Genomic DNA, 15,012 nt, shown 5'->3' with positions numbered 1-15,012 from the left:
AAACAAATAAAAAAAAGATGCATTCTGTTGCTTAACAGAGTAACCCAACACCACTGTGTCTTTGTGCATACTTGGGAAGGGTGATGTGCTCTGTTAAAGATGAGTTTTATTTGTAACATGTACACTGAAGCAGAAACTGAAATGTGTCGTTTGCATCAACGCCGAACACAGCCTGAAGATGGGCTAGGGGCCGTCCACAAGTGTCACTGCGCTTCTGCCGCCACATAACATGTCCTCAGCTTACTGACCCCCGCGTCTTGGGAGTGTGGGAAGAAACCGGAGCCACCAGAGGAAAGACGTGCAGTCATGGGGAGAACGTATAAACTCCCTGACAGATGGAAATGGGAATTGAACCCTGATCTTGCTGCTCTAAACTGTTGTGCTAATCACCAGACTACAGTGCCACCCTATTTCCTATACTGTTTCACCGAGCGTGGACCTAGCAGGACAAAGGGATGTGTGTGTGGTTTATTTTTCTATCCATGAATCCTTGAACCTTGTGTGCAATTGGATAACTGCTGTAGTGGTCGATGCCTAAAAGTGATATGGGTCTCCCACTCAGCACTTAGTATACCTTTTTAAGTACAAAATAATTTCTAAACCTCTAAGCTTTACCGCTTTATCAATGGAAAGATTGCCATTAACCCTACACATTAATTCTGTCATTCTGGTTTCTTGCATCAGAAGATTACATTTCAGAGATCATTGAGATGCATGAATTACTCTTTTTTATTATCACTCACTCATGACATAAAATTTGTCCAATGAAGAGACGTAAAAATCACTATAAATTACAAATTAACTAAATAGTCCAAAGAGCAAGGAATAACGGAGTACTGCTCATGGACCATTCAGAAATCTGATAGTGGAGGGGGATGAAGCTGTTCCTGGAACGTTCAGTGTGTCTTGAGGCTCCTGTACCTCCTACCTGATGATAGCAGAAGAGGCCATGTCCTGGATGGTGAGGGTCCTTCAAAAAAACTTAGTTTGGAATGACACAAACACGAGGAATTTTGCTGATGCTGGAAACTCAAGCAACGCACATCAAAGTTGCTGGTGAACGCAGCAGGCCAGGCAGCATCTCTAGGAAGAGGTACAGTCGACGTTTCAGGCCGAGACCCTTCGTCAGGACTAACTACTAACTCTTCCTTCAGTTAGTCCTGATGAAGCATCTCGGCCTGAAACGTCAACTGTACCTCTTCCTAGAGATGCTGCCTGGCCTGCTTAGTTTGGAATGATCTAACCTGAAATATTTTTTATAAACTTGTATGGTTTAAATGGGCTGTTTAAATGGTTGTGGCATAGACTAGATGGACCAAGGGACCTATTTCTGTGCTGTACTTCTCTGTGACTCCATAAAAACTGAAAAAAAAGTGATAGACATCAAGTTTAATAAATGTGTCTGACATTTGAAGATTATTAAAACCCCAATACAGACTTTAATTGGTTATATTTAACATAAACTGTAGAGTGATCTGATTTTCAAGGTAAGTGATATTGTAAGCCGGATTCTAAATAGGTTAGAGGAACAGAGCAACATGCGCATCTTCAAGGCCAGGAATTCAGCTTGAAAGATCCAAATGTGGCAAATGTTATTATGGATTTTCTTTATATATGCTAGGGACTGTGAATGAAAGCAAGATGGTGATGGTAAGACAGAAAATAATGTTTACGTAAGGTAATTTCTTAAGTATTTTGTTTCTTGGAAGGAATATTTTATATGTTGTCAATTCTTCTTCAATATTATACAAAAAGTAGTGGTTTCTGCCCACTACATCATGGGTAACCCCCATCGCACCATTGAGCATATGTACATGAAATGCTATTGTAGGAAGGCTGCATCCATCATCAGGGACCCCCACCACCTAAGCCATGCTCCTTTCTTGCTGCTGCCATCATGCAGAAGGTACAGAAGGAGTCTCAAGAGTTACACCACCAGGTTGAAGAACAGTTATGAGCCCTCAACCCTCAGGCGCCTGAAGAAAAGGGCATAACTACACTCACTTGCCCCATCATTGAAATGTTCTTACAACTAATTGTCTCACTTTCAAGGACTCTTTATCTAAATTTTTGTTACTTATTGCTATTTATTTATATTTACTTTTGCACAGTTTGTTGTCTTCTGCGGTCTGGTTGATCTTTCAGTTACCATTCTATAGGTTTGCTGAGTATGCCCACAAGAAAATGAATCTCAGGGTTGTATATGGTGACACATATGTACTTGGTTAATAAAATTTACTTTGAACTTTGATTCTAATCACTATCAACTGAACATAGTCAATGAATGCTGAAATGTTTATTAAATCTGCCTTTCTCATTTTCTTTTTCAGATGCACAATAAGTCACCATTGCAGGTTTCAATGGTGTTCCCCACCCAGTTAAACCATGACCCATGTCAAAAGGATGCACAGTTAAAGATAAAGGAGAGTCTGCTCAGAAAAAAGGACATGATTATTGAACGGTAAAGTACTGGACATTTTCTATTATTCTTGGTTTTCTTGCTTTATGTGCAACAGGAAAATCTTTCAGTTTGCCAGCTTAACAGACAATGCATAATTGAAGAAGTTAATTCTCCAGTAATCCTGTTAAAAAGGTTATGGAAATATTTAGATAAACAGTCTGCATGGCTAAATGTTTTCTTATTGTTGCAGTTCTATATAATAGTTGAATTCATATAAACCATATAACAATTACAGAACAGAAACAGGCCATCTCGGCCCTTCTAGTCCGTGCTGAATTCTTACTCTCATCTAGTCCCACCGACCTGCACTCAGCCCATAATCCTCCATTCCTTTCCTGTCCATATAGCTGTATAGTTGAATTCATAAATATGATAAGTTGCAATAAAATTACTTCTGAAACTTTGTTTTATTAGCTGGCATGCAGAGGATAATGTATATCCAACACATCATTATCTGCAATCTCCAAAAGGATCCTACCACTAAACATCTTTACCTCTCCCCCTCCACTTTCACAGGTATCGCTGCCTGCATGATTCCCTTGTCCATTTGTCCCTCCCCATGAATCTCCCTCCAAGCACTTATCCCTGCAAGCAAACCAAGTGCTACACCTGCCCATACATCGCTTCCCTCACCTCTATTCAGGGCCCTGAACAGCTTTTCCAGGTGAGGCAATGCTTCAGCTGCGAGTCTGCTGTGTCTGGCACTCCTGATGTGGCTTCCTCTACATTGGTAAGACCCGTTGTAATTTGGGGGACCGCTTCGTCGAGCATCTCTGCACCATCTGCCACAATTGAGGCATCCCAGTGGCCAAACATTTTAATTTCAATTCCCATTCCCATGCTGATGTGTCCATCCATGGCCTCTTCTTGTGTCAAGATGAGGCCACCCTCAGGGTGGAGGAGCAACAGCTTATACTCCATCTGGTTACCCTCCAACCTGATGGCGTAAGTATTGATTTCTCCATCCGGTGAACAAATCTCCCCCTCTCCCATTCCTCCATACCCCATTCTGACCTTTCACTTCTGCCCACCAGCCTGTTACTTTCCCCTGGGTCCCCCTTCCTTCTTTCCTTTTCTCCTATTGTCTACTCTCTGCCCCAATCAGATTCTTTCTTCTCCAGCCCTTGACCTTTCCCACCCACCTGGTTTCACCTATCACCTTCTAGCTAACCTCCTTCCCCTCCCCACATCTTTTTATTCTGGCATCTTTCCCCTTCCCTTTTAGTCCTGAAGAAGTGTCTCGATGTGAAACATTGACTATTTATTAATTTCCATAGATGGAGCCTGACCTGCTGAGTTCCTCCAGCATTTTGTGTGTGTTGCTTTAACGATTATGAGATGGCTTTAAAACTACCATTATGTTTAGACCATACAATGTTTTTCTAGATTCTGGAAATGTAAAATGACATAGAATTAAGTCTCACAAGTATACAGAAACAATGCATAGCTTTGAGCTTCCAAGATTCTGATGAGCCTGTGTGTGAGGGGGGGACGGGTTTCTCTACTAACTTCAAAAATGCAACAGTAGAAATGAGATGAGTAACAAAAAATGATGTTCACTGGTTTGGTAAGTGAAAGGTTATTACAATTCATAGGAAAAATGTTCAGAACTAGGTAAAAGCAATCTGTCCTGCTGCTGAGTTCAAAAACAAAATCTTTCATTTTCTGTTGTTCTTCCACATTTCAATTTGTTACTCAGTTTCTGCCTCAGTAACCCATCTGGCGGTCAAATCCAAAGTTTCGCCATTCCCAGCTTGAAATAATTGTAACTAATTCATCTTCTCAACTTCCTCTTCACTGTTTCATCCCATGATACAATTCATCCACGATAAATCATTTCCATATTTTTCAGCATAATCGTATTAAAATTGTGTATTTAAAAAAAATAAAATCCCATAGCCAAAGTGAATGGCGAGTTGAAAATCTACATTGGTGTATTTCCAGTTTAGCTCAATATTCCCAACCAACATGAAGCCTTCGATGAGATTATCTGTAAACTACCTGCTTCACTAATACACGCATGCATCACTGTTATGACTGAATTTATTGAGGATGTACCAGCTTCATAAAGAGATAATAAAAGCATGTGGAATCACTCCTAATAATGATGGTGCACTGTGGGCAGAAAATTATATGTTTATTTCTGAGTAAAATCCAATACTAGTGCATAACAAAGATAGAGGTGTGACACAAAATTACTGAAATTATTAATATCTCCTTGGTTCCTTCATTGTGTGTTTTCCTCCTAAGACACTAAAAGGACAAAGAAAAACAACAATGAGAAAGAAATGTGTCCATCAGTACAGTATATCTCAGTTTCTCAGACTTGTGTCTCATGAATTATCTTTAAGTACAGTGACTACCATTATGATGACATATAGTGCAGTATTCTATATCCAGCAGGAACCTGTATGGAGCATTTGGTTAACACAAAATAATCTGCAGATGCTGGGGTCAAAGCAACACTCACAACATGCTGGAGGAACTCAGCAGGTCGGGCAGCATCCGTAGAAACGATGAGTCGAAGTTTCTGGCCGGAACCCTTCGTCAGGAGGGTCCTGACAAAGGGTTCCGGCCCGAAACGTCAACTTATCGTTTCCACGGATGCTGCCCGACCTGCTGAGTTCCTCCAGCATGTTGTGAGTGGAGCATTTGGTTATTGCTCCAAATGGCTGAGCCTGCAGAATAGTAGAATGTAAACTGATCTTGTGCTTCCAAGATGCAATGCATAAAGAGCTGAGAACACGGTACAGGTAGGGAGCTTGAATATCACTTGTAATGGGAGATGTCATGCTCTGTCGTGTATGGGGAATAAAGAGCCCAGTAAGGAAATGTCAGATCGACATATGGAAAACAACTAAGACTTAAATAAGGGCAGCTCAAAACAAGGAATATGGCTAAAGTGAAACAAGGGTTTGAATCTTCGAAATGGGTCTGTTCCTCAGTGGCCATTTCAAATGAAGGTTCTGACCGAAGTCTAATCCAATTATCAATCCAGTCCACAGGCTTCTCCATAGGTTTGATTATAGACCTGAAATGTTCAATACTGAATCATAGAACATACCAACTATGAAGAATATATAGAAGAGTACAAAACAGGAACAGGCCCATTGGCCCACAATGTTAGACCATAAGACCTAGGAGCAGAATTAGGCCGGTTGTCCAAGAGTCCGCTCCACCATTCAAATATGGCTGATCCTTTTTTCCTCTCCTCAGCAACACTCACTGGCCTTTTCCCCGTAACCTTTGATGCCAAGTCCAATCAAGAACCTATCAAGCTCCGCCTTAAATATACCCAATGACCTGGTGTCCACAGCTGCCTCTGGTATTAAACTCTTGAAATTCACCACCCTCTGGCTAAATAAATTTATCTGCATCTCTGTTTCAAATGGATGCCCCTCTATCTTGAGGCTGTGCACTCTTGTCCTAGACTCCCCCACCATGGGAAACATCCTTTCCACTTGTGCTCTGCTCTGTCTAGGCCAGCTGGCGCCAGCCACCGGGCCGCAAAGCATGTGCTACCGGGCCGCGAGGAAACGATATGAGTCAGCTACACCTTTCCTCATTCCCTGTCACGCACTGTTGAACTTCAACATAGGGTTGCCAACTGTCCTGTATCTGCCGGGACATCCCGTATATTGGGCTAAATTGGTTTGTCTCATATGGGACCGCCCATGTCCCGTATTTCCCCCGCTAAGGTAGAGCGATCCTATGAAACCTTTCGTGCGGAAATGGCGTAAAGCGAAGAAGCAATTGCCATTATACGGGAAAAATTTTTGAGCTTTCCCAGACCCAAAAAATAACCTACCAAATCATACCAAATAACACATAAACCCTAAAATAACAGTAACATATAGTAAAAGCAGGAATGATATGATAAATACACAGCCTATATAAAGTAGAAATAATGTACGTACAGCGTAGTCGGGAAGATTAAGTCAAAACTGATTTGTGAAAAAAAATTGGCACGTACGCACTTGCGCACATCACGCATGCGCACACAGGTGCCCGCGCAAGGCTTCATGGTCATGTAGTCTTTCGTGGGGTAAACACAAGTGTCCCGGGATTTGACTGCTACTTTTGTCCCTTATTTGGGAGTGAGAAAGTCGGCAACCCTAACTGTAAAAGACATGTTGAGGTGAGTTTAACCCTACTTGAACACTCCTCCCCCCCACCCCCCCCCCCCCGGTCAGCCGATCCGCAAGAATATTGTCAATATTGAACAGGTCCGCGGTGCAACAAAGGTTGAGGACCCGCGGTCTAGGCCTTTCAACATTCAAAATGTTTCAATGAGATTCGTCCTCATCCTTCTAAATTCCAGTGAGTACAGACTCAGAGCTATAAAAAGTTTCTCGTAAAATAACCCTTTCATTCCCGAAATCAACCATGTGAAGCTCTTCTAAACCCTCTCTAATGCCAACACATTTTTTCTTAGATGAGAAGCCCAAAGCTGTTCACAATACTTAAGGTGAGACCTCACCTTTACCTTATAAAGCCTCAGCATCACATCCCTGCTCTTGTATTCTAGACCTCTTGAAGTGAATGCTAACACTTGCATTTGCCTTCCTCACCACTAACTCTGCCTGCAAGTTAACCTTCAGGGTGTTCTGCTCAAGGACTCCCAAGTCCACTTGCATTTCACATTTTTGAATTTCTTTCTCAGTTTAGAAAATAGTCTGCACATTTATTTCTACTACCAAAGTGCACGACCATGCATTTCCCAACATTGAATTTCATTTGCCACTCTCTTGCCCGTTCTTCTAATCTGTCTAAGTCCTTCTGCATCCTACCTGTTTCCTCAACACCACCTGCCCCTCTACCAATCTTTGTATCATCTGCTAACTTGACAATAAAGCCTTCTATACCACCATCTAAATCAATTATATACAGCATAAAAAGAAGCGGTCCCAACACCAACCCCTGCGGAACACCAGTAGTCACTGGCAGCCAACCAGAAAAGGATCATTTTACTCCCACTCACCGCCTCCTACCAATCAGCCAATGCTCTAATCATGTTAGTAAATTTCCTGTAATACCATGAGCTCTTAACTTGGTAAGCAGCCTCATGTGTGGCACCTTGTCAAAGGCCTCCTGAAAGGTCAAATATACTACATCCACTGCCTCCCATTTATCTATTTTATGTGTAATGTCCTCATGGAATTCCAACAGGTTTGTCAGGCAAGATTTTCCCTTAAGGACATGCTGACTTTGTCCTATCTTGTCCTGTGTCACTAAGCACTCTGTAACCTCATCCTTAATAATTGTCTCCAACATCTTCCCAACACTGAGGCCTGGCTAACTGGTCTATAATTTCCTTTCTACTGCCTTCCTCATTTCTTAAAGAGTGGGGTGACATTTGCAATTTTCCAGACTTCTGTCACCATGCCAGAGTCCAATGATTTTTGAAAGATCATTACTAATGCCTCCACATCTCTAACGCTACCTCTTTTAGAACCCTAGGGTGTAGTTCATTTGCTCCAGATGACTTACATACCCTTAGGAATTTCAACTTTTTGAGCACCTTCTCCCTTGTACTATTAACTGCACTCACTGCTCTCCTTAGTACCCTTCGACATCTGCCACACTGCTGGTGTCTTCCACAGTGAAGACTGATGCAAAATACTCAATTAGTTCATCAGCCTTCTCCTTGTCCCCCCTTATTATTTCTGTGGCCTCATTTTCTAGTGGTCCAGTATCCACTCTCACCTCTCTTATTTTTTACGTACTTGAAAAAGCTTTTACTATCTACTCAGATATTGTTTGCAAACTTGCTTTCATATTTCATCTTTTCCCTCCTGTTGATTCTTTTAGTTGCTCTCTGTAGGGTTTTAAAAGCTTCCCAATCCTCTGTCTTCTCAGTAATTTTTGTTTTGTTTTATGCCCTCTCTTTTGCTTTTACGTTAGCTTTGAATTCCCTTGTCAGCCATGGTTGTACTATTTTGCCAATTTAGTGTTTCTTCATTTTTGGAATACCTATATCCTGACTTCCCTCAGTTTTCCCAGAAACTCGTGCAATTGCTGCTCTGCTATCATCCCTGCCAGCTTCTCCTTCCAATTTACTTTGGCCAATTATGTTCTCACACCATTCTAATTTCCTTTACTCCATTGAAATACTTCTATGTCAGTCTTTACTTTCTCCCTCTCAAATTTCATGTTGAACTCAATCACTGCTTCCTAAGGGTTCTTTTACCGTAAGCTCCCCAATCACCTTGGGTTCATTACATAACACCCAATCCAGTATAGCTGATCCCCTAGTAGGCACGATGACAAACGGCTCTAAAAAGCTATCTCATGGACATTCAACAAATTCACTGTCTTAAGATCCATTTCCAACCTGATCTTCCCCATCAATCTACGCGTTGAGATCTCCCATGAATGTCATAACATTGCCCTTTTGATCTGCCTTTTCTATTTCTTGTTGTAAACTGTGGTCCTCATCCCAGTGTTGGGAGGCCTATATTTAACTGCCATCAACATCATCTTGGACAATCTGTAATAGTGCAACAAGATCATCCACCTTATTTCTTGCATACCATGCATTGAGATATATCACCTTGAGTACTGTATTTGCTACCCTTTTTAATTCTACATCTCTAAAGCACTGATACTCACCCTGCTGGCTGCAATTTTGTCCTATCATCTGCCTGCCCTTCCTCACAGACCAACTGTACATCATCTTTGCTTTTTTTACCATCCATCCTATCCTGAGTCCTTTCACTCCAGTTCCCACCCCCTACCAAATTAGTTTAAACCATCTGCAATAGCCCTGACAAACCAGCTTCTCAGCGACTCATTGATTTGCCAAATCATCCTGTCTCTACCCTCACTGGTGCGTAGCAAAGGCAGCAATCCAGAAATTACTATCCGGGAGGGTCCTGCTTCTCAGCTTTCTACCTAGCTCTCTAAATTCTCTTTTCAGGACCTCTTTGCTTCTCCTTCCTATGTCATTGGTACCAATATGTACCAAGATAACTGACTGCTCTCCCTCCCTCTCCAAAATGTTGTGGATGTGATCCAAGACATCCCTGACCCTGGCATTATCCCATTCAGGTGCCCTGTTCATGTCCACAGAATCCCCTGTCTGTTCCTCTGACTATTGAGTCCCCTATCACTACCTCTCCCCTCTTCTCCCTCTTTCCCTTCTGCACCACACACTTATGCTCAGTGCCAGTAACCCGGTCTCCGTGGCATTCCCCTGGGAGGTTATCCCCCACAACAATATCCAAAACGATATGCTTATTATTGTGGGAAATGGCCACAGGGATGCTATGTGCAAACTACCTATTCACATTTCCACTTCTCCTGACCAACTACTCACCTCCTGCAATTTAGGGGTAACTACTTCCCTGGAACTCTGATCAATTATCTGCTCACTCTCCCATACAAGCCAATGGTCATCCAGCTGCTGCTCCAGATCCCTAACATGTTCTTCAAGGAGCTGCAGCTGGATGCACTTCACGCAGATTTTCTTCCTTGGGAGACTCTGTGCCTTGCAGGACTCCAACATCTGGTATGAAGAACACACAGAAGCCATTTACTATACTGGGTATAGTAAGAGGAAAAAAAGGGAACCTTAACAGAAGTTTACCAGAATCATCACCTCTTCCGAGCCGAAGCCTACTTTGAGCCAAAGCCTGACACTCCTACTCTCACCACTGGCCTACAACCAACAATGGCTGCCCCACTTATCCCTTCTGTACTTTGAAACAAGCATCGCCAACCTGCAAGAAGCCTCGTTGCTGTGGCCTGCTCCTGCCGCTGATTGGGTCCTCGGAATATTGTGCTGAACCGGCCATAAAGTAAATCAAAAACAACCAAACACGAATTCCTCCTACCAACACAAGATCCATATCCCTCCATCTTTCTTACATCCACGTGCCTATCTAAGTGGCTCTTAAAACCCTCTAATGTATTTGCCTCTACCGTCATACCAGGCAGCGCATTCCAGGCATCCACAACCTTCTGAGTAAAAAAAAACTTAGCCCTCACATCCCCCTTGAACTTACCCCTCTCACCTTCAATGCACACCCTCTGGTACTGGAGATTTCTACCCTGGGAAACAGAGACTCCCTGTCTACTCTATCCATGCCTCCCATAATGGTACAAGTCTCTGTCAGATCTTTTTTCAGCCTCTGGTGCTCCAAAGAAAACAACTCAAATTTGTCCAGCCCCTCTAAACCGGGCAGCATCCTGGTCAACCTGTCCTGCACCTTCTGCAAAGCCTCAACATCCTTTCCACAGTGGGGCAACCAGAAATGTGTGCAATACTCCGGATGTGGCCTAACCAGAGTTTTATGAAGTTGCAGCATAACCACTTGACTTTCGAACTCAATGCCTTGACTAATAAAAGTAAGCGTTCCATACGCCTTCTTAACCCCCCTATAGACCTGTGTAGCCACTTTCAAGGAGCTATAGACTTGGATCCCAAGATCTCTGCTAGGCAACACTATTACAGTGCAGACCTTTTGGCCCACGATGCTGTGGTGATATTTTAACCCATTCTAAGATCAATCTAACCCTTCCCTCCCAAATATCCCTCCTTTTTTCTATCATCAATGTGCCTATCTAGGAGTCCCTTAGATATCCTTAATGTATCTGCCTCTGCCACCATTCTGTGTGGGTAAAAAAAACTTGGCCATATACTTTCCTCCAATTCCCTTAAAATTAAAATTATGTATACAGTCTACACATTTAGATTAGGATAGGATTTTCATCTTCACATCCCCTCTGCTTCCTCAGTATTAAATATTAATTGTTTGCAGGTGCTATACTCGTGACTTAATAACACCATCACATCTCAGGAAGACAGGTGCACATAAAGGGTTTTTTTTCCAATTATTTCACAATGATTTGGCTCCATTTAAACCCTTTACTGCAACGTGCCGAGTACCGCTTAGTAAAAATAATACTCTTATTATTTATCTTTGCTTGAATGAGCAAAGAACTCACTAAGTCAATACCATCAATCATCCTCTGGACATTAAAGAGTGGCAAAATTTTATTTTGTGAAATACATTTAAAAGTACTTAAGTAAAGGTGTAACAGTCTTAAAAATGCACAGGTGATATAAAAAGTACTTTGCCCTTTTTAAGTGTCAAAATCCATTTAGTTTTCTTCAACCTAATTTGCTTGTCATTATGAAATAGAATTTCAGTATTAATCATGACTGCAGCTTTCAAATTGCAGACAAATTGCCGATTGTATAAGACCTGTACAGCTTGTTTTCTGTGTTTTCAGTGCTATGGCTTATGTAAGTGAATTTCAACTTTGCACCTTTTTTAAGTATGTTCTTTTTAGTCTTATTTCACGTAATGATTGATCCACTAGTGTTATGGGCAGATGGAAACAGAAATAGGGATATTGCAGGCTTTAGGCGTGTTCTGTAACAAGAAAGGGTTAAATGATCGAAAGGGTGATGGCACACCACCCCTTCATTTGCCAAGAGGACCACAACCTTGTTGTAGGGTTTGGAGGCTCGTCTGCCTCAATGATCCAGAGACTTATGTTGGATGGAGTCAGGGCCTTGTGGTTTGGCTCATAGTAGGGTCACACATGCAAAAAACAGGTCAGTGTTAGAGGCCAGACTAAGAGTGGCCCAGCAGTCCTCCAGGTTTGAGGGTTCAGCTCAGGGCGAACAACTCTGACTGGTCAAAAAAATAGTTACGGAAACAGCAATGAAGAATCATATATCTGCGTGCGATGGTATTCCTGAATCTCCACCCAGGACGGCAGTGGGGAAAAAATGATAGCTCTGGAAGAATTATAATTTAGATTCTCAAAGCTGATACTAACAGTGGTGTCAGGGGAAAAATGGGTTGAATGTTTGTTGTTGAGAACAGAAAAATAGAATATAGGATCTGGAGTAGGTCATTTGTAACTTCTGTGAAAGCTTAAAGATGTTTTTATCCATTTTATTGTCTCTGCATAACATTGTAATTAACAATTTAACAAAAAGATAACATTTCTTAAAAAGTAAGATCATAAACATACTAACTTCCAAGAAAACATTGAAAGCACTAAAATAAAGTTATTTTAAAAAACGTCCGCTTTACCCCGTAATCTTCAAATCTGTAATTGTTGAACAAAAGATTCAATAGAATAGAACTTTATTGTCATTGCTCAAGACAATGAATTTGTGGTGCTTCCAGTCCATGCAAGACAGATATTTGCAATGCATGTGGTACAGCTTAATTAAAAACAAAATCCCATACTTACCTGCAACAAGTGACTTCAATAGTCCATAACACATAAAGGCCATTGGCATTCTGGGGTGTAGCATTATTCAGCTGCACAACATTCCTTGGGAAAAAACTGTTTCTCAGTCTTACCATCTGAGCTAAGATGTTTCTGCATCTCCTACCAGATGGCAGGAGAGTGACAGACAGCCTCCAGGATGGGATGGGTCTTAAATAACGTTATGAATGCACTATAGGCATCGAGAATTGTAGATTGTCTCCAGATTGTAGTTGGACCCCAGGTCTGGTAGTTGATCTCCTAAGTCTCAGCTGTTTGGCTGATGCTGCGTTACAGAGGAAAATGGCCATCATTTTGGAAAATGCCCAAGCAAAATGCTGGCCATTTCCAACACACCTGGGTTCTTCCTCTTCAGCTGCACTGGAAAAGAGCAGTAAGTTTCCTTAGTACCAAAGCAATTGTTTTTTTCGTAGAACAACAGCAACAGAGGAAAAAAAAATCCAGTTCACTTATTTTATTGCTATTTACGGATCTTGATGGAAAGGATATGCATCTACATATCACTTTCTATGTTCTTTTCAACAGCACTCAGAACAATCTACTGTCAGCAAGGTACTTTTGAAGGAGAATCACTGTTGCAATTTAGGAAACGTAAATAGCTGATGTTTTGTGACGTAAGAGCAGTACCTGCAAAGTAATTATCAAATATGGAATGTTACTGAAAAACACAATATAAATTATGCACAAAAAATGCTGAAGGAATTGAACAGGTCCAGCATTTTGTGTGTGTTGCTTAAAATCTCCACCACCTGCAGAATCTCTGATGTGTATTCTGTAAGTGCTGTGTCCTCCTCAGAACCCACAGGCCCCAAGTTCTTTATCTCTTGCTCCACTTGTCTGTATGAATGGGATAGTTCCAGCTTCAAGTCGTCACCCTGACCCTACGGTATTCCTGTACCCCTGCGTTTAACTACAGCAGCACTAAGCAACAGCTGATGTGGAGCAATGTAAAGGGATACTAAGAGACAGATACAAAAAAAATATAGAGAGAGAGAGTTTGAGGGGCTTAGAGAGGGAATTCAGCAGAAGGCATAGAAGGCAATTCTGGAGCACCTATAATCTTGGAGACCACTTTGTCAGAACTGGAAGACCTGGATAATGAGGCTGGGGAAGTAAAAGTTTGGAAGAGATGGCAACAAGGAGGGATTGGAACAAGCATGTCAAAAATCAAGACATTGCTTTAATGGGAAGGCCAATGAAGTCATGATGAGCCAATTGGTCTTGAACCTGGGCTGCGTATTTTGATAATTGGAAGACGGGCTAAACAAAGAAGAGATTGCAAACCAGAGGTAATGGCAGGCTTGGACAGTGTTACAGAGATGGAAGTAGGTTATCTTCATAAATGAGCAGATCTGGAATTTGGGCCAATAAGACACCAAAGCTACGGGCAGTCTGTTTCAGCCTCAGACAGTGGCAAAAACCAGAATAGCATTGACAGCTAGGGAATGGAGTTGCTTGCTGGAACCAAAAACAATCCATCTTCACAAGACTGGGAAATCTGCACTGTAATTCTGAATTCTGGTCATTTCTGTTAAATTGGAACAGTATTGATCTGAGCACAGAGACACCCCATTCAACATTGTCTGGAGTCTCTGACTAGAATTTGTGCTCAAAACATTGTAATAGGATTTTAAGTCCAAGCTTTTTAAAAATAAGGATACTAGTCCTAACCTACACTGACACATGAATGTTTCAATAAAATTAAATGCAGATAGTTTTTGGGATTTGATGTATTCATTTCGTCCAGATACAGTATTTTGTGAGCAGACTTGAAGTAATTTTAAAATATCACCTGAGAAAGATGAAGTAGATGAAGTTATAGGCCAATTAGTCTGACCTCAATGGTTGGGAAAGTGTTGAAATCGATTACTAGGATGTGGTTTCAGGGTACTTGGAGCCACATGATTAATGAATCTGAAGTCAAAAAGGTTTCCTTATGGGAAAATCTTGCTGACAAATCTATTGGAATTCTTTGAAGAAATAAAAAGCAGGACAGACAAAGCAGAATCGAATGATGTATGTACTTGGATTTTCAGAAGGTCTATGACAAGATGCCATACATGAGGCTGCTTAACAAGTTATGAGCCCATGGTATTACAGGAAAGATATTAGCATGGGTAGAGCACTGGGCAAAGAGTGGGAATAAAGGGAGCCTTTTCTGGTTGGCTGCCAGTGTCTAGTGGTGTTCTACAGGGGTCTGTGTTGGGACCGCTTCATTTTATGTTCCATGTCAATAACTTGGGTGATGGTATTGATGGTATTGTGGCCTAATTTGTGAATGATACAGAGATAGGTAA

General features: G+C 41.6%; 1 protein-coding gene across 4 annotated transcripts in view; it reads left to right on the top strand.

Moving 5' to 3' along the window:
* cep85l (centrosomal protein 85, like) overlaps positions 1 to 15,012 on the top strand; it is a 348,511-nt gene that overhangs the window by 268,466 nt on the left and 65,033 nt on the right. For all 4 annotated transcript variants that reach the window (XM_063033776.1, XM_063033783.1, XM_063033765.1 and 1 more), the window contains one exon: positions 2,331 to 2,461. In XM_063033776.1, coding sequence (XP_062889846.1) covers positions 2,331 to 2,461 — 131 coding nt within the window. The remainder of the gene's footprint in view (positions 1 to 2,330; positions 2,462 to 15,012) is intronic.

The sequence above is a fragment of the Mobula hypostoma genome, chromosome 2, assembly GCF_963921235.1.
Source record: "Mobula hypostoma chromosome 2, sMobHyp1.1, whole genome shotgun sequence".
Taxonomy (NCBI): Eukaryota; Metazoa; Chordata; class Chondrichthyes; order Myliobatiformes; family Myliobatidae; genus Mobula; species Mobula hypostoma.
Note: the sequence above shows the minus strand (reverse complement) of the source record. Positions and strands in the feature narration are given on the sequence as shown.